This window comes from Oryza brachyantha, chromosome 3, assembly GCF_000231095.2.
Source record: "Oryza brachyantha chromosome 3, ObraRS2, whole genome shotgun sequence".
Lineage (NCBI taxonomy): Eukaryota > Viridiplantae > Streptophyta > Magnoliopsida > Poales > Poaceae > Oryza > Oryza brachyantha.
The window spans coordinates 5,086,029-5,113,477 of record NC_023165.2 but is presented as its reverse complement, the minus strand read 5'-3'; the positions used below and the strand labels follow the sequence as shown (position 1 = coordinate 5,113,477).

The following is a 27,449-nucleotide window of genomic DNA, read 5'->3' as shown; positions in this document are numbered from 1 at the left end:
TGGATTCCTTCCTCGCGATCGCCCGCAGAGAGAGAGAGAGAGAGAGAGAGCAGAGAAGCGAACGAGAGGAAGAAGTGGGTTTTGTAATGTTGGTTCGGTGCGTACTTGATATCAGAGAGGGAAAAGGAAGGGTCTCCTCCCCCGGGCCCACCTCGCAGTTTCTGTTTCGGGAATACAGACAAGCCCATTTCGAGGCCTACTGGCGTGTTGGGCCCACATGTCATCAACGGGGGGCGTGGTGTCCCCTGTGCGCTCCCACTTCCCGGTTCTAGCGGTGGGCCCCACGCATCGCGTCGAGGACTGGCCGGTCCATTTTGGTTTTTTGGAGGGGTGAGGGGGCGCATCGGGCCGTACGTGAACGATCCGACGGCTGGAGATCACTGTGCTTGCTTGCTTGTCGCTTCTGCTGCTGCGCGTAGAACTAACGCCGTTAGAGCACTGTTACAGTGGCAGCGACGTGCTTATCCCGGATTCACTGTGCGTGTGGGGCCGGGCGGAGGTGGGGCCGTGGTGTCATAGGAGCTGGGTGTAGCACTTGCAATGCACCGGAACATTTGACCGCTGTTGGTGCACTTTTTATTGGTCGCACGGTGAGGATTCTGGTGGGCCGAGATCTGGCCTATTCATGTTTATGGGCCGAGATTGTCCAAAATAATCAGGCCGCGTTCGGCTGATAGGTAACTTATACAAATTGTCTCATTTTTCACGCACATGTTTTGCAAACTGCTAAACAATATATTTTTTACAAAATTTTTTTATAGAAAAATTGTTTTAAAAAATCATATTAATCTATTTTATTTTTTATAATTAATAATTAATTAATTATGTACTAATATAACTGACCCTCTTCCAAACTCCTCCCGAACGCAGCCTCGGTCATATATGATGTTTCAGCATGTCATCGGCCAGACCGGTTAGGCTAAAAAGATAAAAAGCATCTAATCACCCAGAATAATGGCATCTCATTATGTACACTGGTTCTATGATGATATATCAAATTCAACCATAACATATTAACATAGCTTGAACACAGCACATCACGATGGAAGAGTATACAGTGATCACAAAAACAAGCAGAAGAAATACACAATGAAAATGTGGTAAATACATGTACAGTACAAGGGTGCAAGGTTCCCTATTTTGTCAAATTCTCTATTGTCCTGGCGTCAATCCTTCTTAGTTCTTAGCCCGAATGAGAATGTCGATCCTTCTTGACCTGAAAGGATTTGTTGACCAACTCGAGAAAAAACAGAGCAAATAAATACAAAATGCAGCCGCCAGGAATGCATTAACTTGCGTACAAACAAAAAACAGAAACAATAATGCTCTGGACCATGTATTTGCTATTTTGCTCTGTCATAGCTGTTCTCAGTTTCTTATGCACTAACAAAGTCTGAAACAAGCTCATGTCTAGGTGCACAAGACAACAGAAACACTACCAAGCTGCACGAGTACTGTGATAGTGAAAATGTGAAATGGTAAGTGCAGCGCAAGGAAGCACAAGAAGTCTCCAAGACTCCAACGCATTGGATAATGTATCACCATTCACCAATGATATTTGTGGGCATTGGGCAAGTTCGTATGATTCATGACTGAATGACCAAAGCAAATCTGAATCATCTGATTGTCCATGTAACTACACTACTGAACAGCCAAAGCGGTGAAATTCAGAAATCCTGACAGCCTCGTTACATTTAGACCAACTCAGTGCCTTTGGTATAATTTGACAAGTAAAGAAAGTTGAGCCCTCAAAGGCAAAGATAAACTGGGGAAGGAGATAGTGTGACCTGACCCCAGAATTCAGTAGTCGAATGGCTGGCAAATGGCATAGCACGGTCCATCAGCAGCGTCGTCACTCGTCAGGCTAGAAGAGGCCTCGCTGGCGAGCAAGGGCGAGCAGGTCGACAGGAATGATGCCAGGAGTGCAATCCCTCGTGGGAATCATGAGAACCGCCTTGTGTAGAGGATCATCGTTCCTGTGCTCCTCCACTTCAGCGGCGGCGCGATTAGGGCTTGGCGTTGGGGTCCTGATCCGGGCACCCCTCACCTTTCTCTTGCAAACCCCGAGCCTGCGCCGCTGCTTGACGGCGTCGCCCATCTCATCGTCTTGGCCGCCATCCTCCGAGGAACTGCTGCACACAGGGATGGTGCGAGGAGTGGCTGCAGGTTCAGGTTCAGGAGCTGGAGCTGGTGATGGTGATGGTGCTGGGGACTGGGTGAAGGGGAGGGTGCACATGGTGATGGCGTCCTCTTGAGTTGTGGGAGGCGTGCTGAAGACCTCATCATCGTCACCGCCATTGAGGAAGGAGGAGCGGGCGAGGAGTTCTTCCTGGGAAGCAGAGATGTCGCCGCACTCTAGCTCCACTGACTCCATAGTAGACTAGTTGAGTTGGCCGGCCCCCCTTATGCTCAGAAATCACTCGAGTCCAGAAGAAGGAAAAACTCGTCGCCTCGTCGTCGGAAGGAAGGGTGTGGGAGAGGAAAGGAAACAACGAGGTATACCGATTCGATCCGGGCCAAGGATGGAGGCAGGTGGGGCGGAGTTCGGCGCGCGGCCCTGGCTCCAAAACCCTCCTCGCCGCCCGGGCAATACTGCACAGCGAGATGGAGGCTCGGGCAGAGTCGGGAAGGAGAGGAGAGCTGGAGAGGAGAGGATGGCGTCAGCACCGTGGCCACCTGACCGACGCACGCGTGCGTTGCGTTCTCGCTGGCGGCAGCGCGCGCGAGGAGCTCCGGCTGGTGGCGGCGCAGATCGGAGGAAGGGGAGACCACGAGACGGAGAGGATTGAGGGAGGAGGGGGATTTTGGTCATACGCCATTTTTGCGCCTTCCATCTACTTTTGTATTATGGACATTTTCGATCCCTACGTTGATCGACATATATACTTTTGTATTAATTTTATGGCTTAATTAAGTAATACAAATGTGTTATCATAAACTATTTTAAAAGCAATTGTATAAATCAAGCTTATCTAACAAGCGTTTGTTAATAGGATTATCTAAATAATAAAATAGCAGTGAATTCCCCGTTAGTAATGTGTGTTGTAATTTTACATAGTTAATTATAGCTTGACATACATTATAATTGTAAGGTTTTAAGTTTGTAAAGTAATTTTAGAAAAATTGCACGGCAAATTGATACACTTGTTTCAGAATCATTACACGATCAAATTTAAACATTGAAAGGAGAAATTTAATTAAAGAAGTTATTTAAATAATCTAATATTAGCACAAAATTTAAAGTTTGTAAAGTTAAGTTTAATGAAAGTTATCTTATAGGGTCATAACCCATACAGTTTTTTTGTCTCCTTATAATAAAAAAAATATTGACATTTGTATATATCAAACGAGCAAAACAATTGTGCAACTCTAAAACGATACATAATTTGAAGTATATATTTTTATGAGTTTAAAAATAAATTTTATTGTCTCTCCTTGTGTTACATAAAAAATATTTAAATTAAATATTAATTGATTGTACAATACATAGCAAATATTGATAACATTAGTTCTTTTCGGTTAAAAATATATATCATGTAGCTTTTAACAAAATGAAATTATTAGTGATGTTTCACTGGTTGTTTCTCATTTGTTATTATCAGGAGGTGCACATGTCCTTCAGTGATTAAAAAATATTTTATAATAATATATTATTTGACAAATCAAGGAAATTATTTAATTCATATAAAATGATGATGTCAACCCAATGTTTATAGAACCCCAAATATTTATTCCTATTTATTACATGTTTATCTTTGATGTTATTGTTAGTAATTTGGTTGTTTAGGTGTCTGATAATAGTGGTGCAGAGTCTTTATCGATTTGACGATGAGTGCGGTTGCGACGTGATGATGAACGCAAAATCCATTGTATTGGCGCCGTTGTTGATGTTCTAACAGTGTTTCGTAGCATTTTATACTGCTGCACTAGCCACACTGGTGGTATGAATAGACTGTGATTCAAAAGGTATGTAGTGCATATTTATAGAAAGTTTGTAATCGATAAATTTATATATTTGTCTTTTTATATAAAGTCTATAATATATAGAAAGTTTTTGTCTTGTTTCTAATTGAAAGTGCAATTTCTAACATATAAAAATTCTATAATTAGTAAGATGATTTTTAATTTAGAGAAACTCTAATATATGAAAGTTTATGTAAGGAGGGGTGAAGTCCATCCTAACCGTTCTATCTTTGGTGCCAGGGAACCGATGCTGGGGCTTTAGACTTTTTTGCGACGATGGAGTGGAATCATCTAACAGCACATGAAGATGTGCATATCACCTCAATGGCGGCGCACCATGATGACAAATGTTTGTGGTGTTGATTATGTATATATTCACACACATAGACAATTTTCTTAGACAATATGAACATTGACCGAAAGTCCTTAAGTTAACATAACCTGAGAGCAATTCTTATGCAAGACACTTGTTATGTTTCTATGCGCTCTGTGTCATAAAGAAACTAGTACCAAACATCACTCTTACCATTCAAATACTACTAATTTATATATAAATTTAATGTTACCCATCTCTCATAATGTCTGGAATGTTATGTAGAGACCATGTCTCATGTAAGACATGATTTCTTAAGACATGATTTCTTTCTCGATCTTTATTAACTCACTTGTCACATCATCCTTTATCCTATGTGACAATTCATTTGATTCTATAAAAACCATCATAGTCATTGTATTGTAAATGCTCTGACAGAGAAGCCATTATAAACTCAGGCGACATGTTAACATTAAATTTCCTATTTTAGCACTAAACAAAGAAGCTTTGGAGTTGGCTATCACTGGGAAGTATATCTCAACCAAGAACAAAACAATCACATTTCTCTGGGCATGAGCTAACACATATGGCAACCGACAATAAAGCTGGTGACATATGGACATAGGGAGCGCAACATGAACCCATTATTATTTATCAGTTTTTGCACGTACGTTTTTTTAACTCCTACTTACAAAAAGTCTATATAAATTCATCATATTGCATTTCTAAAATAGACTTCACTTCTATAGTAGTGAATTTCATCATTTGTACCATTAAATAGCTATAAAAACTTAGATAATCTTTTATCTAGAAAAACACAATCCAAATACCATGCATACCATACATATGTTACTCCCTAAAACTGTATATTGGGTCTATCAAAAAAAATATTCGGCATAAAATTTACACCCTCCTCCATAGCACAAAACTAAATAAATAACTTGTATTGGGAGCACATATTTCTACCCAAATTTCACGATGCGTGATAGCTGATTTTAGGCCCGCGTAAATATTAGGAGTATACTTAGGAACATGTTGGAACTATGTTTTTAGTCCAATTTTCAAAATTTAAAATTTAAGGATCAATTTTAGACATCTATTGCAGATGCTCTAACAACAAGAGAAATATGGCTCAATGAAAAATAACTACAGTATCCACGAAACACCGGTAAAAGCATTCCCAACTCATATTCTATTATGAAAATATTGTCCGTGGGAGAAAATGTTACTCTAGAAATCACTTTATTCCATCTTAACCAATAGAGTGAGAAGTGAGAAACTCTAAATACCATATCTCACCTTTTAATCTCGAGAGGAAAGAACATAATAAAATATAAAAAGTTAGCTATAAAATATTAATAGAATATACGTAAATAATTACAATCATCCTATGTAATATGCACGATCACTAAACTTTGAGAAGCTGCTGAGAGCCTGTGAAAATGCTCAGTCGGAGACTCCGGCCCACCACCAGCCCGCCGCCGCGACGCCTCCGGCGCTTTCGTAGCCGGCAAGCTTAGCGCGGCAAGGAAAGGAGTGCCTTGGCGGCGGCCAGGCCATCCAAACCGCCACCATCCCCAACCGAACCGCGCCGAGAGAATCCGATCGCCGCTCCTCCTCCAAGACCCTCGCGCTGCCGGCACGCCGACATGCTCGCGCCGCTCCCGCGCCTGACGAGCGCGCTCCGCGGCCACTACGACGCCGACCAGGCCTACCTCCTCCGCAAGTCCGCGCTCCAATCCCTCGCGCTCCCGAGGTTTATCTCTCTCTCTCTCTCTCTCTCTCCACATTCGCCGTCCCCAAATTCCGATCGCTGCGGGGGACAAAACCTAACGATTTCGCGTCGCCTCTTGTCCCCGCAGGCCGCGCGATGAGTGGGAGCTCGCACGGAAGATCGTGCCCGACTGGGACGATGGTAAACGCCTCCAGGAAACCCCCCTAGCTGTTGTGTTCGTTTTTTTTTGTTGCTTTGCTTTGCGCAGCGCACGGGCGCTTCTGATTCTGGTATGGTAATAACCGGTTGCGGTTGCTGCCTCCTCGTTCTGCAGCTCCCAGTGATGTGCGCCAGGCGTACAAGCAATTCCTCGGCGCCGTGGTGGAGTTGTTGAATGGGGAGGTCGTGTCTGAAGAGCTTCAGCAAGTTGCCCCAGCTGCGTATGCCTTGTTTGCTGGCGATGATACAGAGTCTAGCGAGGATGTCCTTCGCAAAAGGTAGCAGAGCACATGTCATGATTCAATCTTCTCTGTCCAATTGATGATTTCATGTAAATGGTTTAGCTTTTTTTTTTTTTTGGATATCCAATACTTAAGATGTGCTTGTCTCCTCAGGAATGAATTGGAGAACCTTGTGGGTTACAGTGTGCAAGACTCTCTTCTAAAGAAGCTAGCTCAGTTAGCCCAGATGCTCCGTTCCCTTCAACGGGCAAGAGGCCAAGAGCTTGTTCAGAGAAATGCAGATGAAAATGTTACGAGTGAATTTGGTGCAAGCTTTGATTTCAAGCCACCCTCTCGTTTCGTTGTTGACGTTTCCCTTGATGATGTCCTACCCTTAGGAAGTGATGGATTGAGCTCCAAACCATCTGCACATGATCAATATGATGTCGGCAGCACATCCACAAGTTTTAATTCAATGTCTCCTGGGGTTTATGTGAATTTGAGGTGGCTAAAGGATCAGTGCGATCTGATAACTAGAAGTGGTGGCTCAGTCCTCTCAGGAGATGAACTCGCAAAGGCTTTGTGCAGAGTGCTCATATCTAATAAAGCTGGTGATGAGGTTTGTAATGTCCTGGAGTAAACTGCTTTTATTTTTTTACTTTTGTTGCCATAATGATATAATTATCTAATAGCACCATTTTGCAGATAGCTGGTGAACTGTTGGACCTTGTTGGTGATGCTTCATTTGAAACCGTTCAAGATCTCCTTTCGGTAAGAGTGGAAGACCATTTTACTTTCCACATACAGTTTATTTTTCATGTTCTTCATACATGATAAAGGGATAAAATAGCAAAAAAAAAAAGGTTTCTGAGATAACCTTCAATTGTTGTAATTGTAGTGTCATTCAGCTAGATGTTACTAGTAATTGTCACTTAGTCCAGTATTCTGCAATGTTGTGGACTCAATTGTTGGTAGAACATTTCAGCGCCAGAGGAAGTCCACGACGGCTACAAGTGGTCGAGTCGAGTTGTTTTTGGTTTCAGGTTTGTTGGTTCAGATAATTTAGATATGTGTTAGAGATAAGCTAGAGTTTGTATGAGATAAGTTAGGAGGTTGTTAACTGTCACACTTATAAAAGGAGATTGGTTGAGTCAATTTAGTCAGCAGAAGTTTAATTTAAATAAATAAAGGTTAGGTTGTAGCCTCAATTAAGAGGGCTAGCCTCAATTAAGAGGGCGAGCATGCCATTGCATCCTCTCCCTCACCCTAATTCCCTAGCCATCTTATGCAACCTATCTAGGAAGTAAGGCATATAAACAGACTAATTCCAGAACTCATTTTACTGGTGCAAATCATGTGATAGCATCACTAAAACCTACTAATTGGCCATATGTTCAAATGCTATGGTGTGGTCAACATTCAGAACTGTTTAGGGGTTGCAATTAGAAATATAGTAAACACAAAGTTAATGCAACAAGAAAACTATCCATTTCCCAAACATAAAGTTGAGTGCTAGAGGGCTACCTTAAGCCTTATTGATGCTGTGAATTTTGGACTCTTGGACATCACAAATGTAATGCTTACTTGTCTAGTTGTCTAAAAATTGTGGGTGTCTAATACTATATGTGTGTGTCAAAAAAAAAAAACTTTACCAGCATCTGATGGTTTAATGATCATTAGGAAATGTAATAGTGTTTAGTGAATGGTCACGATGCAATCATTTCCTGTGGGCTCTTCCTGATTGATTAGCACATTTTCCATTTTTGGAGTTAAAGATCTCCTTTCAAGATTGCAAATATGTATATAGTTCAGCTCATTAATACATAGTGGATTTCATTCGTGTATCATGATAATAATCTTTTCATGTCATCATGTCATGCTCTGCAGCATAGGAAAGAGTTAGTGGATGCAATTCAGCATGGATTGATGATATTAAAATCAGAAAGAACGTCTTCAAGTAATCAACCAAAGATGCCAACATATGGCACACAAGTATGCCAATCTATTATTATGATTGCTTGCCATCTTCAGATGCTGTAGATATCCAAAAGTTAATGCCCTTTCTCATATTGTGCCTCCAGGTAACAGTACAAACAGAATATGAACGCCAGCTTGATAAGATTAGGAGGAAAGAGGAAAAACGTGGCAAGCGTGGTGCAGAAACTGGAATGAATGATATTTTTTCTGATGATTTCTCATCCCTTCTCCTGGCGAGTGAAAGAAAGCAGCCATTTGATGATGTGATTGGGACTGGAGAAGGGGCAAACAGTTTTACAATAACTTCTCTTCCTCAAGGGACCACAAGGAAACATATGAAGGGGTATGAAGAAGTGAAAATTCCACCAACCCCAACGGCACCATTGAAACCCAATGAGAAGCTGGTACATCTGTGGTCTTATCCTCCGTTTGCCTATGCACATGTTTTTTTAATTGATCTGAAGAAGCTGCAGCTCCGTATTACATTAAAAGGATCCACTGAAGCAGGACTACTCTGCATTATAATTAGTAGCAACATGGCCATGTGTGGTGCTGGATGCCCAAAAATATGCTGTAATTTCTAGAGTTAAAAATGCAAAAAGAAGTTCTCAACTCTAATATTATACACATGACCATATGAGATCAACCAAATATCTAAATACACCCATATGCAAGGAATTCATTTTAATGCATAAGGTATCACAAATAACTCACACATGCCCTCATATATCTAACCACAAAAGATCTTGAGGGTAGGATGGGTGTAGAACATACCCTCACCCCCAACTCCTCTAAGGATTAGACATTTTAAGACGATTGCCCATAGGCATAATTGATCTTTTCTTTACTTATATCAATCTTCTACTCTTTGACCCAGACCGAGTGTTTAGAATGTGGATAATGAATACTCCTTCCATCCCAAAATAAGTTTCATCTTTCTAGTTCAAAATTGAACTAGAAAAACTTATTTTGGAACGGAGTAAGCACCAAGTAATAAGATTATATATACATCATAGCCTGAATGGGTTGGCCACCACACATGCAGTTTTGCTCTAGGGTAACTACTCTCAGATGCAAGCTACTTCAGGTCAGGGTTCATGGGTCAGCCAGCCACATGAAACTGGTTTGAAGTTTGAGCACACCCTATCTGCTGGTGAAGGACTGAAGGGATCGAGTTGCTTCACAGTTTTCTTTTTCTAACCTGCTGCTATAATCTGTCGACGAAAATCCACATTTTGCATGCGTGCAATAGTACAGTCTTTCTCTTTCCTTTTTAATTTGCTAGGCAAAATGGTTTCACTTGCACCAATCTAATAAACTAATTAGAATAAGCATATCTTAATAGCTGATTGCACGCCAATAGTGGTGTCTTTTTGTTGATAACTATGGAATTCTTTTGTCTTTGCCAGATTGAAATAGGAGAGCTGGATGAACTCGCCCAAGCTGCTTTCCAGGGATACAAGTCACTCAACCGTGTTCAGAGTCGCATTTTTCAAGCTACATACTACACCAATGAGAACATTCTAGTGCGTAACAAGTCCGCTAACCATGCAATTGGACCTTTTTCTAAATACTAGATTTGTGCCACTACATGTAATTTTGTTATCATAGCTAACTTGCATCAATTTCCAGGTTTGTGCTCCAACAGGTGCTGGCAAAACAAATATTGCAATGATTGCAGTTCTTCATGAGGTATACATTGCCACATTGGCAGAACCTGGAAAAGCTGAACCAAATTCTACAAGCTGCTAATTCTACCTCCCCCCTCCGCCCTGACTTTCATCTGCTTGTTAATAATCATATAATTGAGAAAATATTGGGTTGGACACTTCTTTTACAGGTCAAACAACACTTTAGAGATGGTGTTTTGCATAAAAACGAGTTCAAAATAGTCTATGTTGCCCCTATGAAGGTATTCTTCTCCCTGTTCTCTGTTATTGTTGAATGTTCTGATTGTTGTTTCACTTTTTGCAAATTGTGTTATCTAGGCTTTGGCTGCGGAGGTAACATCCACATTCAGTCGCCGATTATCTCCGTTGAACTTGGTTGTTAGAGAACTTACAGGAGACATGCAATTGACCAAAAATGAGATCGAAGAAACACAGGTATGTTCTTACTTGCTTTCATTCTTCTCGGTTGCAGGTCTGAGCTGTATATTTGGTGCTTTCCATAGATGATAGTGACTACTCCTGAGAAGTGGGATGTCATTACACGGAAAAGCAGTGACATGTCACTGTCAATGTTGGTGAAGCTTATAATCATTGATGAGGTGCACTTGCTAAATGATGATAGAGGTTCAGTCATTGAGGCACTAGTTGCCCGGACCCTTCGGCAGGTCAGTTTTTTACCTTTTTTTAAGGAGCCATTTCTCCTTTTCCTTTTGATATGGAAAGGGTACTTATGCTTAAACTTGAATGATTTGTAAAAGAACTTGAGGCTGTTAAGATGGATATGCTGAAATTTGTTACACATCCATATGATTTTTAAGTCTTTAAGATCATGTATGCTCTTGTTTAAATCTTGTCTTTTACCCTTGATTCATAATCATGAATATTCTGAATCTTACAGGTTGAGTCTATGCAATCAATGATTCGCATTGTTGGCCTATCAGCTACCCTGCCCACTTACTTGGAGGTCTGTTATCTTAAATTCCTTGTATGATGATACCTGAATTGCAAATTACTGATGCCATGAAATTTGCATTTCAGGTTGCACAATTTTTGCGGGTTAATCCAGATACTGGTCTTTTCTTTTTTGATTCGAGTTACCGTCCAGTTCCTCTTGCTCAACAGTATATTGGAATCAGTGAACGGGATTACGTCAAGAAAACCGAACTATTCAATACGTTGTGCTATGAGAAGGTCTCCTTTTTTATGTCATGGTCCCCCTATGGATTTCTGCATCATACCTTTCTTTATTTTTCTGTGTTATATTTAATAGGTTGTGGAGTCCATTAAGCAAGGTCACCAAGCATTGGTTTTTGTTCATACTCGTAAGGATACAGGGAAAACTGCTAGAACATTGGTAAGCTACATACTACTCTTTAGTGAGACATTGTCTATTGCTCTAAAGAACTACTATAATGATGTTTTCCTTTTTTCATTTTCTTTCTATGTGCCGGATATTACTGTTTATCAAGTAATTCCATTATCTAAAAGAGTGACTGTTTGTCAAGTGGATATTACTATTTATCAAGTGTTAGGATACCATATTTCTATATTGTTAGAGAACAGTTGGCAGGCCTTAAGTTTCCTTGTTGAAGATTGTATGCAGCAAATGGTTCTGGACTCACGTTTTGAAGTTTCAAATGTGCTGTGTTTATATGTTTATTCATTGGACTATTCTGGTTTCTAATTCTGTTTGCATGCTATGCAGATCGACCTAGCTGCAAATGCAGGGGAATTGGAGTTATTTTCATGTGCAGAGCATCCCCAATATGCATTAATCAAGGTATGATCTTACCTTTATTTTTAGTGTTAACTTGAATCTATTAGTCTTTATTCAATTAGTCTTTTGGTTGCAGAAAGATGTTAGTAAAGCCAAAAGTCGTGAAGTTGCAGAATTTTTTGAATCTGGTTTTGGTATCCATAATGCTGGAATGATTCGATCTGATAGAAGTTTGATGGAGCGCTTGTTTGCAGATGGGCTCCTGAAAGTAAGCTTACTATTGTTTTTTGGCAACCAACAGTTTTGACAAGGGTTGTAACATATTTCTGTTTTAGGTCCTTGTTTGTACCGCAACATTGGCTTGGGGAGTGAACTTACCAGCTCATACAGTTGTTATAAAGGTCAGTATCTGCCTTTTGATTTCAAAAAAAGACGTGCAACAAAAATATCCAATCTATTATGATTACTTTTGTGACTGAATATTGGTAAACTGTAATATACTGTTAATCCATATATCAGTATTAGAATTCGTTTCAGTTGAGTATAAATGAAACACTAAATATAGCATACCCCACAAACAGGGAACACAACTATATGATCCTAAAGCTGGTGGATGGCGAGATTTGGGGATGCTCGATGTGATGCAGGTACCTCTTTGAACTTACATTGTTCTGGTATGATATATTCATTTCTAGCTATCTAACAGTCTATGTCTCTAATGTTAATTTTATTTCTTATTAGATCTTTGGGCGTGCTGGACGACCACAGTTTGACAAAAGCGGTGAAGGAATTATTATCACAACACATGACAAATTGGCTTACTACTTACGGTTATTAACAAGTCAGCTTCCAATAGAAAGCCAGGTTAGCAAATGACTTTTTGATACTGAGAGCATTGAAATAAGGATGTGGAAAACATCAGTCAAACTTTATATCAGTTCAGCTATTGGGTAAATAATAGATTCAAGAGGATTGCCCAATAGGTTCTGGACTAGTCCCATTTTTGTTTATCATGGCAGTTTCTTCTTAAGATTGTTTGTGAAGCCTTGAAAAAGTTGCAGTTTTGTGGATCCACATGTACATGTGGGTAAATGCACTACCCTCACTGACAAATGGGCTTTAAGATTACTGTGAACTTTTAATATCCAAATTAATCAGATTCATTGTAATGTCTTTGGCACAAATACATAAGCACTTCAGATGGGTAGGATATGCATGTACTCATAAGGCCTGTGTATACATTTGGAGATGCATCTTGTAGTTCTCTTTCCTTCCTTTGCTTCTTAGTCTTGGCTGGTGGTCAGTTGGTTGATGTTGTATGTTCTTTCAATTTGGTTTGAATTTGATTATTTGTGGCCATGTTCATCCTGCAGTTCCTTGGATCTTTGAAAGATAATTTGAATGCTGAGGTTGCCTTGGGCACTGTAACAAATGTCAGGGAGGCATGTGCCTGGCTTGGCTATACATACTTATTTATAAGGATGAAGACTAATCCTCTGGTGTATGGGATAGCTTGGGAAGAGGTATCCTTTTCTTCCCTTCACATCTTCGATGCAAATGATGTTGCACTTATTCTGGAAAGTATGTATTTTGTAGTGCGAGTTGAATGCAGTGTTGTATAGTACTACCTCCGTTTCATATTGTAAGACTTTCTAGTTTTGTCTAGATTCATTAGCATCTATATGAATCTAGGTAAGACTAGAAAGTCTTACATTGTGAAACGGAGGAAGTAGCTTTTATTGTGCATTAGCACCTGCACTTTTGAAAGTATGGCATATTCTCTGTATTTTACTAATGATCATTTCTATCATGTGCAAGCAAGATTACTGTCTTTTTTATGGTGCTTCATTGCACAAGTGATACTCATGTTCTGGTTTCAAATCTAACTCTAACCTTTATCAACTCCACTCTCATATATGTCAAGGTTATTGGAGATCCTTCCTTGGGTGCCAAGCAAAGAGCGTTTATTATTGATGCTGCACGTGCACTAGACAAGGCCAAGATGATGCGGTATGATGAAAAGAGTGGCAACTTTTACTGCACAGAACTTGGTCGAATTGCAAGCCACTTTTACCTTCAGTACTCCAGTGTTGAGACTTACAATGAGATGCTTCGGCGCCACATGAACGAGAGTGAGGTAATAATGGTTGTCTTTTTTTGTGTGCGCGCGCGCGCGTGTGTGAGGGGGGTGATGCTGGTGAGGTTGCACTAACATTTCTGGATACTCCCTCAGGTGATTAATATGGTGGCCCATTCCTCTGAATTTGAAAATATTGTAGTAAGAGAAGAAGAACAAGATGAACTAGAATCCCTTTTTAGGAATGCATGCCCACATGATATTAAGGGAGGACCAACTGACAAACATGGGAAAATTTCAATTCTCATACAGGTATCTATCGTGGAACTGTTGTTTTTGCAATAAGTCTTGAGTCTAACAATTTCCTTTAACTGGGCACTTGTATCAATTTTGCAGGTTTACATATCACGTGCACTAATTGATAGCTCCTCTTTGCACTCTGATGCTCAATACATTAGTCAAAGCTTGGCTCGCATTATGAGGGCATTATTTGAAATTTGTCTGCGCCGAGGGTGGTCTGAAATGACATCCTTGTTATTAGAGTACTGCAAGGGTGTTGACCGCAAAGTATGGCCCCATCAACATCCGCTTCGGCAGTTTGATAGGGACCTTTCCAATGAGGTTTGCTATGTGTTACTGCTGCTGACCACTAATTTGCATTTTTATTTGTTTGCTAATATTCTTTTTATTTTCTCTGAATTAGATATGCAAAAGACTCGAGGAAAAAAATGTTGATCTGGATCGTCTTTATGAGATGGAAGAAAATGATATCGGAGCTCTGATCCGTTTCTCTCATCTAGGAAAGGTGTGCCTTGTCTTAACAAATGATACCTGTAACTTGTAAGGTTAATTTGAATACTGTAATTACTGAAATGTACTGACTAGTGAAATTTACCTTCTTTTGCTGAAGGTGGTTAAACAATATGTTGGATACTTTCCATATGTCAACTTATCTGCTTCTGTGAGCCCAATCACCAGGACTGTTCTTAAAGTAAGAGCTAGAGCTAATTAGTTACTCTGAAAGAAATACCAAATTACTTAAGTTATTTATGCCTGCTGTAACTCTTGCTTTGTAGGTGGACCTTCTTATAACTCCTGAATTTGTGTGGAGAGATCGTCACCATGGCATGTCACTGCGATGGTTGATTATTGTTGAGGTGTGTTACTTTACATATAATAATGTTAATGTACCTGCCACTCCATTTTAGAGATGTAGCACCATGTATCTTCCACCATTTTGATTGCCTTATTGTTTCAATGTAATATTCTTTTGCAGTCTTGTTAGAGATCACTTTTGTGTTGCCTCTGTTCAGTATTGTTAGAGATCATTGTTTGGTATGAATGTTTTGAGGATTCCGACTATATCTGACAGTGATATTGATTCACTGAGTAAATTAGTAACTCCAGAGACAGTTATAAATCTCACCATCTTTCTCTGAATTCAGAAACCTTGTACATTAACTGTATCACTCATGCGGCTATACTAAAAGCTAACACAATGTTGTGGGTCACAATAAATATCAATAAATCATAAATGTATCACAGATTCTGAGTGCAGAAAAGGCAAAACTATTATTTTGAAACTAAAAACTATATAGATGGAGTCACTTAGGATCGATAGATAATATGATCCAACCCCCCCCCCCCCCCCAAAAAAAAAAAATCTGCCAATAATCCACGGTAGGTAGTTACATCCAGAATGGTGATGGTATAGAGGGCTAGAAGTATCATAACCACCAACTTTTGTTCTTAAGTAGTGGAGAATATACGAAGCATATATATAGTGTATTTGCAACCATGCATTACTCCTTAATGCATTTACCACCAAGTGATCTAGGAAAGTGCGTGGGTTATAACATTCAGCTTTGATTTTCCAGGATTCTGAAAATGATACTATTTATCATTCCGAGTTGTTCACGCTAACGAAGAAGATGATACTATTCATTCCGAGTTGTTCACGCTAACGAAGAAGATGGCAAGAGGAACACCTACAAAGATATCTTTCAATGTACCGATCTTTGAACCTCATCCACCACAGTACTACATAAGGGCCATATCAGATTCCTGGTTACATGCAGAGTCACTCTTTACTGTTTCTTTTCATAATCTTACCTTACCACAGGTGAACATCATCTTACTGTAGTTCTATAATGTTTTCTTTGGACTTATCATATACTGAGGTCTGCATGTGTTCTTTACAGACACAAATAACTCATACTGAACTTTTGGACCTGAAGCCTCTTCCATTGAGCGCTCTTGGCAACAAGACATATCAAGATCTATATAGATTTTCCCATTTCAATCCGATACAGACACAGGTTCATTTGGAAATCAAATTGTCTTTCACTTTAGTTGTCCATATTATGTTCTGCATGCTAAAGATGATTGTAATTACACTGCGTAATCTTTCTAGTTAAATGCTTTTGATAATGCAATTTTGTCCTGGGAATTACCAGCCTGCTTATATTGACTGTAGTGGAATCCTTTATTCTGAAAGGCTATAAAATCTAGAATCAAGCAAAAATTACCAAAGCTCATACTTTGCATTTTTTTCACTATATAATGGCCAAGCATATGTATTTTAATTTATGCAGACTCCACTTGAATTTTCTTTTTATACGTTAACTTGCTGCCATGTTGTCTTCTTTTTCCAGGCTTTCCACGTCCTCTATCACACCGACAATAATGTACTTTTGGGAGCTCCAACTGGCAGTGGCAAGACAATTTCTGCAGAACTAGCAATGCTTCATCTTTTCAACACACAACCGGACATGAAGGCTAGTTTATTCAATTCTTACAGTAAGCTAAGATTATTTATGGAATTGATTTTGTACATTCTTTCAGGTAGTTTACATCGCTCCATTAAAGGCTATAGTACGAGAAAGAATGAATGATTGGAGACAACGTCTTGTAACTCAGCTTGGGAAGAAGATGGTAAAGGGCAATCTGTTCTTTTAATTCTCTAATACACCAATATGTATAACTTATTTCAAGTAAATGTGCTTTGGCAGGTTGAGATGACTGGTGACTTCACTCCAGATATGATGGCTCTATTATCAGCTGACATCATAATTTCTACCCCTGAAAAGTGGGATGGGATTAGTCGTAGTTGGCATAGTAGAAGTTATGTTATGAAGGTCTGAGTTTGTCACTTTCTACGTTAGCTATTTACCGAGTTGTTATTTTACTGTATTTTATGATTATACATAACAGTTTTAGTTAGTATAACTTGTTAAGCCTGTTGATAGGTTGGGCTTATGATATTGGATGAGATACACCTTCTTGGAGCTGACCGTGGCCCTATTCTCGAGGTATCATTTCTAGAAGTTAAGATTTCATATATGCTTGTACCGAAGTTATAATGTATGCTGCATTAATAATGTTAATTTGACTCCTTTTGGCTTGCAACATGTGTTATGGTCCATAATTAACTTCATTTACTTAAACTTTATCTCATGGTAACGTAATTTATCATCTTTTGCATTGATCTCAATTACTGAATTACATGCATCCATGTTGTGCTTATTTTTTATAGTTATTTTTTTGCCAATTGTTTACCATGGTGAAACCTTTTATTTCAGGTCATTGTATCAAGAATGCGATACATATCATCACAAACAGAACGTTCAATTCGGTTTGTTGGTTTATCAACAGCATTAGCCAATGCTCGGTATGTTACGAAGGAAAACTTTGGCATGCAATCCTCTATCCCCTATCACATAAGAATTCCTTCTACACAAATAGTTTTGTAGATCTGTATGCTGTCCACAATCTTCCGTACAAGTATTTTTGCTCCATGGACTGCATTACTTGTGGTTACACAATTAGTTCCATAGATATGTATGATGTCCACAATCTTCCAGACAAGTACTTTTGCTCCATGGACTGCCTTGTGATTAATGGTATCCAGCCCCCTGGTTACTGCCTTACTTGTGGTTATTGGTATCCAGCTAGTTAATCTTGGTTGTTGTAATCCTGATCAAGACCAAAGTATATTGATGTAGATCTTGATTTCTGTGTTGGATTGGTGTGAATTTCAAGCTCTTGAAAATTTATTATGATATGAGTTCTAGGAGAGTCCCACACATTTTTTGAGAATATAAAAATGTGACCTAAGAACCTTATTTTATCAATACTGGTTGTATTGACTGTGCACTTTTTTCCTTTCGCTGACCTCTTTCCATTTGTCACGATACTTCAGCGATTTAGCTGATTGGTTAGGCGTGGGAGAGGATGGTCTGTTCAATTTCAAGCCCAGCGTGAGGCCTGTACCTCTTGAAGTGCATATCCAGGTAAGTAGGATTTCACTTGTTAACTGAAGCTTCTATTCAGGCTCAAAAAACTGCTAACATAGACATTTCTTTAGCAGAGCCATTTGCCCCATGCTATAGCTAACTTTATGTGGAAAATGCATCAAACTGTTGTTTTTACACATATATCATACAACAGATTTTTTATTTGTTTCAATATATTCTTGAATGGTTCTTTTTAAGAAAAGAGAAAAGACTAGAAGGTGGGTACAAGTAGGTCCATGCTGCATTTTGCTCAAACAGGTCACTATATTTGATTTTTAGGAGCAAAGCCAGTCACTAACCATGACACTTAGGCTAACCTAGTGAGTCCACTTCACATGGATGAGGGTGGGGTGAAATGCTTGTAAGCTGCAAGTAATGCTATGCATTACTTGTGGTTGCTTCGCGGACATGAGATAAACATGTACATGAACCAACATCCTTTCGCTGCAGGAAAGTAGAATGCAGAATGCATGTTATTAACTCATGGATGTGTACAGTATTGGGTGTGCATAAGTTAGCTATATTAGCCCACCTTGCATGATCAGTGACTAACTTTGCATCAACAAATCAAATCTTAGTGACTAGTTTGAGAAAATGCAAGATGTGTGACTTAGTTGCATCCACCTTGTAAGTTTTGTGCTTTCATCACTTTATTCTTTAAGATTAACAAACGCGCTAGCAAGCATTTGAGAAATGTATTTTTCAGAGTATTTGCTTGACCGACACTTTCAGTTACTTGCAGAAAGTATAGCTACATTTCAGTTTTCCTATCCTGGGGAAAGACCTGTATCATTGATTCATATTGCCTTTGTTTTATACCAACAGGGATATCCTGGGAAGTTCTACTGCCCAAGAATGAATAGCATGAATAAACCAGCTTATGCAGCAATATGTACTCATTCACCGGACAAACCAGTTCTGATTTTTGTATCATCTCGTCGGCAAACTAGACTTACGGCTCTTGATCTCATCCAGGTGGATGCTGTTTTGGATTCTTTTACTAAATAGATTTATGGATAACAGCTATCTTATAAGTTTACTGTACTCTATATTGCAGCTTGCTGCATCAGATGAAAAACCAAGGCAATTCCTAAGCATGGCAGATAACTCTCTCGACATGATTCTTTCACAAGTCTCTGACAGCAATTTGAGGCATACTCTGCAATTTGGAATAGGTCTACATCATGCAGGTCTCAATGATAGAGATAGATCCTTGGTTGAGGAGCTCTTTTCAAACAACAAGATTCAGGTTTGCTTTGCGTCAAGCAGTTCTTTTTTTGTAAACATGCTATTCTTTACATTTAAGATAATTGCAATTTCTCTTGCAACCCGAGATAACAACATGCTTGCGATAATTTAAATATCATTTCTTGTTGCTTGATGTTTTTTTTCCAGGTACTGGTATGTACTAGCACACTGGCTTGGGGTGTTAATCTTCCAGCTCACCTGGTCATAATTAAGGTGACACAATGCTATATATTTTGTTTTGTCTTCAATTCTGATTTACTTAGGAACTTATTTAATAGTTCTTTTGTAGGGGACCGAATACTATGATGGCAAAACAAAAAGATACATTGATTATGATATCACAGATATTCTGCAAATGATGGGTCGGGCAGGTCGACCACAATATGACCAACATGGAAAAGCTGTTATTCTTGTTCATGAACCAAAAAAGAGCTTCTATAAGAAGGTTTTGTATTAGTTTGTCTGCCTAAGGAAGATTCTAATGCATAATTATCTGAACTTTAACAATGAATATTGTAAATTTCAGTTCCTGTATGAACCATTCCCCGTCGAAAGTAATCTAAGGGAGCACTTGCATGATCACATAAATGCAGAGATTGTTTCTGGCACTATCAGTAATAAAGAGGAGGCAATTATTTATCTTACTTGGACTTACCTATACCGCAGACTGGTATTTATTCCATTCAATCTGTTTCTTTATTCTTTATGTCCTTACAACTTACATTGAGCAAACAAAAGTTTTGGATGGATCATCTTGGGCATGCTCTGTGTTCTTTTTTTCACTCGACTATTTGCATGGAAACCCTTGCTGATCATGTAAGGTTGAAACTAGAACCACTGCTATAAAGCATATGGCTAAGGGCTGACAATGGATATAATGAACTGCCTTATCACACTAATTAAAGTCTGGCTAAGTTTTCAGCTAAAAATGACTAAGGACTTTTATTCAATATTTCATTCTCATAGTTATATGTTCATATGAATCTATTACATTTTCTGTTTGGTTCCTCACTAACATTTGATTTCTATGTGGCAGGTTGTTAACCCGGCTTACTATGGACTGGAAGATACTGAAACGTATATCTTGAATTCCTACCTCTCAAGGTTAGAATGATGGCTTCTTTTGTCTTAGATCTCACCTGCCGCTAGTTTATTATCACATGCAAACAACCCTTTCTCATATTTTCTAAATAGACTAGTGGAAACAACATTTGAAGATCTTGAGGACAGTGGGTGCATAAAAGTGGATGATCACTCTGTGAAGTATTTGATTTTGGGGAAGATAGCGTCACAGTATTACCTTAGTTACCTTACAGTCTCAATGTTTGGGACAAATATAGGCCCCAACACATCATTAGAGGTAAGTAAAAGTGCTGTCCAATTTGTTTGCAACTTTATCAGTTTAACCTGCTTGTAGTGCTAGTTTATTTGTAATGTGCATTTAACTAATTGCCCAAATTGCTCTCTAGGCATTTGTGCACATACTGTCAGCTGCTGCAGAATTTGACGAGCTTCCTGTACGCCACAACGAGGTGATTTTTCCTATTACTTTTCTTTTCCCATAGTGTGATTGAACACTCGCTCCAGTAAAAATATAGCTTTTACACACTTCGAGGTGTGACCCTGACCATGATTTTATTAGGATAAAGTTATGATATCATGAAAATACTCCTTGAGAAATCTACACATTCCATTTTTATGTTTTCAAACTAAGTATTTTAAAATTACATTTATATTCAGTTTCTGAAGTTTAACCGGATCTTGTCCAAAATGACATTGGATATAATCGGAGAGATCTGTTCATTTTCAAACTGATTGTAGTTACTTTCACAAACACTATCATCCATTGGATAAACAAGATATAAGAAAATTTATTATCTTTGTTGGTTCAGGATAATTTGAACCGGGCCCTCTGTGGAAAAGTCCCATACTCAGTTGACCAGCAACACCTTGATGACCCACATGTTAAAGCAAATTTGCTTTTTCAGGTAAGTAGAATTGAGCTCATGATCTTATTTGTGCACTAATGCACAGTGAATGATTATTAATTTTTTTAATTTCTATTTCTTGTTTTCAGGCACACTTCTCCAGAGCAGAATTGCCAATTAGTGACTATATCACTGATTTGAAATCAGTTCTTGATCAGAGCATACGTATCATACAGGCTATGATTGACATATGTGCCAATAGTGGATGGCTTTCAAGTGCATTGACTTGTATGCATCTCCTACAAATGATCATACAGGTCAATTTCGTTGTCTCAAATTTTGTTTCTTTCCCGCCTCAATTTGTTGTTAGTCCTGTATCAGAGTCCCAAATAGATATATTGTTCTGAACTAGACTTCATTAACTATGTCAGGGTCTCTGGTTTGAGAGAGATTCATCACTCTGGATGTTACCATCCATGAATGATAATCTTCTCGATCATCTTAAGGGCAGAGGAATTTCAACAATGCCAGCCTTACTAGGTGTCTCTCGTGATGAATTACATAGGTTGCTTCAACCATTTGCTGCTTCTGAGTTATACCAGGTACTATGGAGTTTGGACACACCTTATTTGGAACGATTTTATTTTCCTACTAGCATTTTACAGTGGTAACTGAAAACAGATGATTTGCAATTACATCGCTGTAATTTCATTCTTTGCTGAGCCTCCTTTTCTGCAGCCAAGGGGAAATGCAAGCAGAGCAGATTCTTTTTCTCTTACCAGAATGTGGTGACCTGTGAAATCACCACTACGCTAAATCTGTAGTGCTGTTATTGTTTCCTATATTCTAAAAATGAAAAAGAATGCTACCAAATCTGTTATTCAAATCCTGTTCAAGATATCATGTGTTAGGTTCACCTACCTATGCTTTGCACCAGGGTTAAAATCTTCTTGTTGGACGTTTTTCCAACTTTACTGGACCAAGGCCTTGAGCTGGTAACCAGCTTTTCCCAGCCACTGGACAGTAACTAGTTAAATCCTGAACTGTACCCATATATTTTCTCAATTTCCTTTAGAAGTTTGTAGAATTATCATCTTCAAAAACATATAAATTTGGATGTATCCTATTGTTCCAATGAACACTACATAGCAGTATGTCACATACTCTTATAGGAGCAATGTAAATTCTGGAAGTCAGTATAATTCTGTTTCTGCTGATAACCATCAGGATTTGAACCGTACTTTGCAAAACTTGAGATTTTCTAGGTTTACAGTATTTACTATTGTAGTTACTGCATATTTTGTACAATATAACAAAAATGTCTCAGGATCGTAAGTTTTTTCATATCATGTAGCAAGTCAACACCCTGTGTCACTCCTTCCTTTACATTTTGTATTTTCTCGTGCAGTTATTTCCCTCAAACAAAGTTTTCGTACAATAGTATCATTGGTTTTAATCCACATAATTGTAGATGGATATGTTATCACTTATCATATCATTAACTCATGAATGACGGATTTTGCGTTATGCAGGATCTGCAACATTTCCCTTGCGTCGATGTAAAACTTAAGCTTCAGAATGATAGGGAACGGTCTAGGCCTCCAATTTTAAATGTTAGATTGCAAATGAAAAATGCACGCCGTTCAATATCAAGAGCATTTTCCCCTAGATTCCCCAAGGTAAGTAACTATGCTGATTACATGAAATGCACAGAGTTCACTAATCACAGTGAAGCACCAGACTTACTCCCTCCTTTCTTTCTGTTTGTCATTTTGGACATTGATGACCTCTTCGATGTACATGCTTGATCGTTTCCGATTCTAATTATATGCTGGTTTTTATAGGAATTGGTAGTTATAGTGAAGAGTGTATCATAATTTTAGTCTGACCTAAATACTTTTGTGTATATGATTTTTAACTGCACACATTTTAGGACAACAGTTAAACATGGTCACTATTTTGAAAATCTATGCAAGAGTTGACCTAGCAAGTGCAGTGAGCTGATATGCCTGAAAGAATAACTAGTTTTGATAACTGTAAATTAATACTGACTCAGCACAACAGTTCTAAAGAAACAAAACTGCATCTTATACCCTGCAAAATTGATATATGTTACGGAAATCTAAGTAAATGATTCCATATGAAACTTTTTGCATATATGTAGTTTGTTATCTTGCTTCTGACTGTTTCTCATTTATGGGTATTGACTAATTCCTTGATCAAACTTCACTATCCTGTTGGGAAACCAAAATATGTTATGATGATCAGAAAGTATCTCACATATCTTGCTGCCGACTAGTGTGCCAAACTTGCCATGTTGTTACCTTAAGTTTTGATGACAAGTGCTACAGGAGTTGTTCCAATTAACTGTAGTACAAAAATAATTCAGGTGTACTTTTGCTCGTAGCCTTGCACCAAACCTACAAGCTGTCTAATAAGTTGTTTTGCATATGTTTGTTCTGAACCTTCATGCTCCTAAATGATGTACTTCCTCTCTCAAAATATAAGGGATTCTGGCTATGCATTTGTATTTTCCTCTGATATGGAAACCCCTATTACTATCCATCTCGTTGAATGTGGCAAATTTTTCTATTTAATTTTACGCTTAGTTCCTCTAGTATGGAAACCCCTGCAGATCATGTGCAGCTGCGCAAAAATGTGACAATCTGTACATTGTACAAAGAAAGTAAAAGAAACGGATTTAAATTGAAAAGAGAAGTACAAACTTGTTTTAAAATGTCTCAGTTGTGCAGTGGATATTTGATTGTAGAATTTCAAAAAAAATATTTTCTGCAAAATTTCTAACATGCCTGACATCTATAGAATCTTTTGGAATGCACTGGTAAACTAACATGTGCTGTCCTCACTCACTGTAATTCCTCCTGGGAGAATTTTTTTTTTTGTCAGTTGGCCTGTTCTAAAATTTGTCGCATCTGTTGTTGATGTTTAATGGCTGCTGATTTGCACTCAGCATTTTGATACTGTATTCTGTAGGCAAAACAAGAAGCTTGGTGGCTGGTCCTTGGGAACGTTAAAAGTTCAGAGCTCTATGGTCTGAAAAGAATTAATTTTATGGATCGTGTGGTTAACACTCGCATGAAATTGCCAGAGATGTTTGATATCCAGGTATTAATAACACTACATAATGTGCAGTTTTTTCTAGGCTAAGCTAAGCTTAAGGTAAAGATTTTTATTATTGTTTGACTTGATGTCTATGCCTGTACATATATTCCAAATTTTGGCTTTTTTGGTCTATTTTTAGTTCTAGGTAATAGCAATATCAAACTGATTAGCAACTTAGTATAACGAACCTTCAGCATCACAAAACCGACACTAAATCATTAATAGACTGCCTTTTTTGGCTTGCCATTCGTCATCTTTCATTGTATATGAGCTAAGAAAGTGTGGACTGTGGAGTCTAGCAGTACTTCAGGTCGATTTATACTGTTCAACCTGAGGAATAGACTGATTCCTAAATATATCTAAAACTCAAGTGGACTCTGTCCGATTGCTGTGTGAACCTTGAGCTTATAGACAGATCTGAGAGTAGGTTGAATTTTGCCCCGTCAGTTACAGGTTGAAACTATTTTCATCATCAATTCAACCTATCATGTCAATTTGCTGAGGCTTCTTGAATTTTAACTGCAAGAAACATATATGAATGTGTACAAGCTAAAGCCATAAAATGACTGTAAACAATGATGAAAATGACTGTACAACTGTACTAGGAGCTTCAGTGCCACTGTTCTCTTTCAAAATGACCGGGAGAGTTACGTACAATGTTGGAGGTTTAGCTCAAATTATGTGCTTGGATGGTTCACTGGTCCTTTTTAATCTTTAAGTCACTTGTTCTTTTTTCAGGAGACGAAGCTGATTTTGGTGTCGGATTCCTACCTTGGGTTTGATCAGGAATACTCACTTGGGCATCTTGCAAATGGTGTCTGATGCTCTTGTTGACTACCAATGCGCCTCTACTGTAGCGCCAAACACCCAGCAATGCAGATGCTCACCTGTAATATTTGGTCGATCAGAAGTGCAAGAGCCCTAGGGAACTACAGACATGTAACGAGCGGGGAATTTTGTGAACGGTGGGGGCAGCCCTTTCTTTCCTTTCTCTTTTAGGGCCTCGTTCTCATTTTTGATACTATGTGTTATCACCTCCGTCTTTTGCTTTGTGTTATGCTTATAACCCAAAATTTAAATTTTCAACCTTAAATTTAGAAATGATTTTGAGGATTTTTTTCATCGAACTTTATTTTATAGCTTTGACTTCCGTGAACATATGTATAAAAGTTTTATTCGTAAATTATTTTTCGTTTGCAAAGTTATATCAGCCTGTTACCTTTGGGTCTAAAAACTCATGAATATTTGCTCTGAATCCAAAATTTTACGAATATTAACCTCAGACCTAAAATTTCTTAAATAAAATACATGAATATTATGACTCGGCACAGAAACACTGGAGTCAAACGTTTCATGAGTTGGGTTGAAAAACGAATTTCTCGGGTCTGCTAAACATAAGTATTAAACTCTGTTTATCATAATCTAACTATTTTAAAATATTAGCCGACATAAAATGTCATGATTATTAACCTTACGGTGCGAAAATCCATGAATGTTAGTTTTTGCTTAATTTTTTCATCATTATTGACCTTGTGCCTAGTACACAAATGTCATCCTTCTGTCCAAAATTGCATGATTATTTTATCTTGGGAATAGCGGGGACACATGATTATCAACCTTCACCTAAAATTCCGTGAGTCCATCGTTTTGCTTTTTAGAGGAATAAGCTTTTTAGAGGAATAAGCGAAAATATGTTTTTTAAATGAAAAATAATTTACCGGTAAAACTTTTATATACGTGTCTATAGTGACTCAAAAGCGAAATGTGTAAAACAAATCATAATAAAAAAAACCATAAAATCAAGTCTAAAATTAAGTTCTAAAATTTAAATTTTGGCTTATAAGCAGTTGCATCTGCGAAACGATAGAGCCCAAAATGTATGAACATGCATTCGCCATAAAATTTCACGAGTATTTGACAAAAAAAAGTCTTGAGTACTTAACCTTGGGCCCAAAAGAGTGAATATTGCCTTCTACTCGAAATTCGTGATCACTAACGATGGGTCCAAATTTCATGAATATTAGACCTTGGCTCAAAAGCACATAGTTATAGCCTTAATGTCATGAGCACATGAGTCCAAATTGTTGCAATGGCATTCACCCGGTCCAATATATATATATATATATATATATATATATATATATAAAATTAAGGTAGTACAAAAGTGAAACTTAGAGAATAAAAGAGGATTTAAACAATTTATTTTAATTATTATGGCCAAAAATAATCATAAATACTCACTCTGTGTGTGTTTAGATGACATGGTTGATTTTGTGGCACACGTTTGACTATTCATCTTATTTAAAAATTATATATAATTATTATTTATTTTGTTGTGATTGATTTGACTTGATTGTTTATATATTTGCACAAAACTTTTAAATATGACAAATGGTCAAACACGTGCTAAAAGGTTAATGGTATCATCTATTAAAATACGTTGAGAGTAATAATCTTGCCCGAAAATACATGAGTATTTGCCTTTGGCCCATAATTTCATAAGTATCAACTTTGGCTACAAAATGCACAAATATTATCTCTCTCGCAAAATTTCACGATAGTTAACTTTGAGCTTTTATCCTTTGGTTTAGAACCATATTTGCTATTTTCCCTTTGGTCCAAAGTTTCATGGGAACGTTAGGCATAAAAGAACATTAACCTTCGGCCCAATCACACACGAGTATTAGTCTTTAGCCAAAAAAAACTAAGTGAATATTATTTTGGAACCAAAATTTCATAATTACTAACTTTGGCCCTAGAAGCCCATGAATGACCCTTCCATGCAAAATTTCCGCCAAAATTTCCATAATATCCCTTGGGCCAATAAACAACTGAATGTTAATCTCGTGTCTAAAATTTTATGGTTAGTAATCTTAGGCCCAAAAATGTATTAATTTTAGAATTCATCCAAAAGCACATATGCATTAGTCATTGGACTAAAATCTCATGAGTGTTAACCTTGGGCACAAAAACAATCGAGTAGC

The 27,449-nt window shown here is 38.1% G+C and overlaps 2 protein-coding genes across 2 annotated transcripts; one reads left to right on the top strand and one right to left on the bottom strand.

Moving 5' to 3' along the window:
* Window positions 1-952: 952 nt before the first annotated feature.
* Window positions 953-2,838, bottom strand: LOC102721432. The gene is made up of 2 exons (XM_015834994.2): window positions 1,793-2,838; window positions 953-1,216 (listed from the first exon to the last, which is right to left on the bottom strand). Exon 1 carries the CDS (start codon window positions 2,372-2,374, stop codon window positions 1,865-1,867), a length of 510 nt encoding a protein of 169 aa, XP_015690480.1. The 5' UTR covers window positions 2,375-2,838; the 3' UTR covers window positions 953-1,216; window positions 1,793-1,864.
* A 2,895-nt stretch (window positions 2,839-5,733) lies between these two features.
* On the top strand, window positions 5,734-25,587 carry LOC102703295 (DExH-box ATP-dependent RNA helicase DExH14). Its single transcript, XM_040521652.1, has 50 exons — window positions 5,734-6,032; window positions 6,139-6,191; window positions 6,325-6,487; window positions 6,605-7,049; window positions 7,136-7,201; window positions 8,318-8,422; window positions 8,512-8,811; window positions 9,817-9,933; window positions 10,040-10,099; window positions 10,248-10,319; window positions 10,396-10,512; window positions 10,581-10,742; window positions 10,976-11,041; window positions 11,116-11,268; window positions 11,348-11,431; window positions 11,783-11,857; window positions 11,931-12,062; window positions 12,130-12,195; window positions 12,376-12,441; window positions 12,536-12,658; window positions 13,168-13,317; window positions 13,719-13,931; window positions 14,028-14,183; window positions 14,268-14,492; window positions 14,575-14,676; window positions 14,782-14,862; window positions 14,948-15,028; window positions 15,749-15,802; window positions 15,844-15,993; window positions 16,073-16,189; window positions 16,526-16,648; window positions 16,716-16,805; window positions 16,883-17,008; window positions 17,120-17,182; window positions 17,453-17,541; window positions 18,073-18,163; window positions 18,992-19,141; window positions 19,224-19,415; window positions 19,562-19,627; window positions 19,704-19,859; window positions 19,941-20,084; window positions 20,451-20,518; window positions 20,609-20,774; window positions 20,884-20,946; window positions 21,307-21,402; window positions 21,492-21,659; window positions 21,774-21,944; window positions 22,875-23,021; window positions 24,337-24,468; window positions 25,204-25,587. The coding sequence occupies exons 1-50, from the start codon at window positions 5,926-5,928 to the stop codon at window positions 25,285-25,287; spliced, it is 6,246 nt and encodes a 2,081-aa protein (XP_040377586.1). The 5' UTR covers window positions 5,734-5,925; the 3' UTR covers window positions 25,288-25,587.
* The last annotated feature ends 1,862 nt before the right edge of the window (window positions 25,588-27,449 follow it).

Excerpts from the sequence above, each read along its gene's own strand:
- LOC102721432 (XM_015834994.2), bottom strand. The coding sequence starts at position 2,374 with ATGGAGTCAGTGGAGCTAGAGTGCGGCGACATCTCTGCTTCCCAGGAA.
- LOC102703295 (XM_040521652.1), top strand. The coding sequence starts at position 5,926 with ATGCTCGCGCCGCTCCCGCGCCTGACGAGCGCGCTCCGCGGCCACTAC. Across the intron at positions 7,202-8,317 it reads CCGTTCAAGATCTCCTTTCG|CATAGGAAAGAGTTAGTGGA; the intron begins GTAAGAGTGGAA and ends CATGCTCTGCAG. Across the intron at positions 12,196-12,375 it reads CTCATACAGTTGTTATAAAG|GGAACACAACTATATGATCC; the intron begins GTCAGTATCTGC and ends CCCCACAAACAG.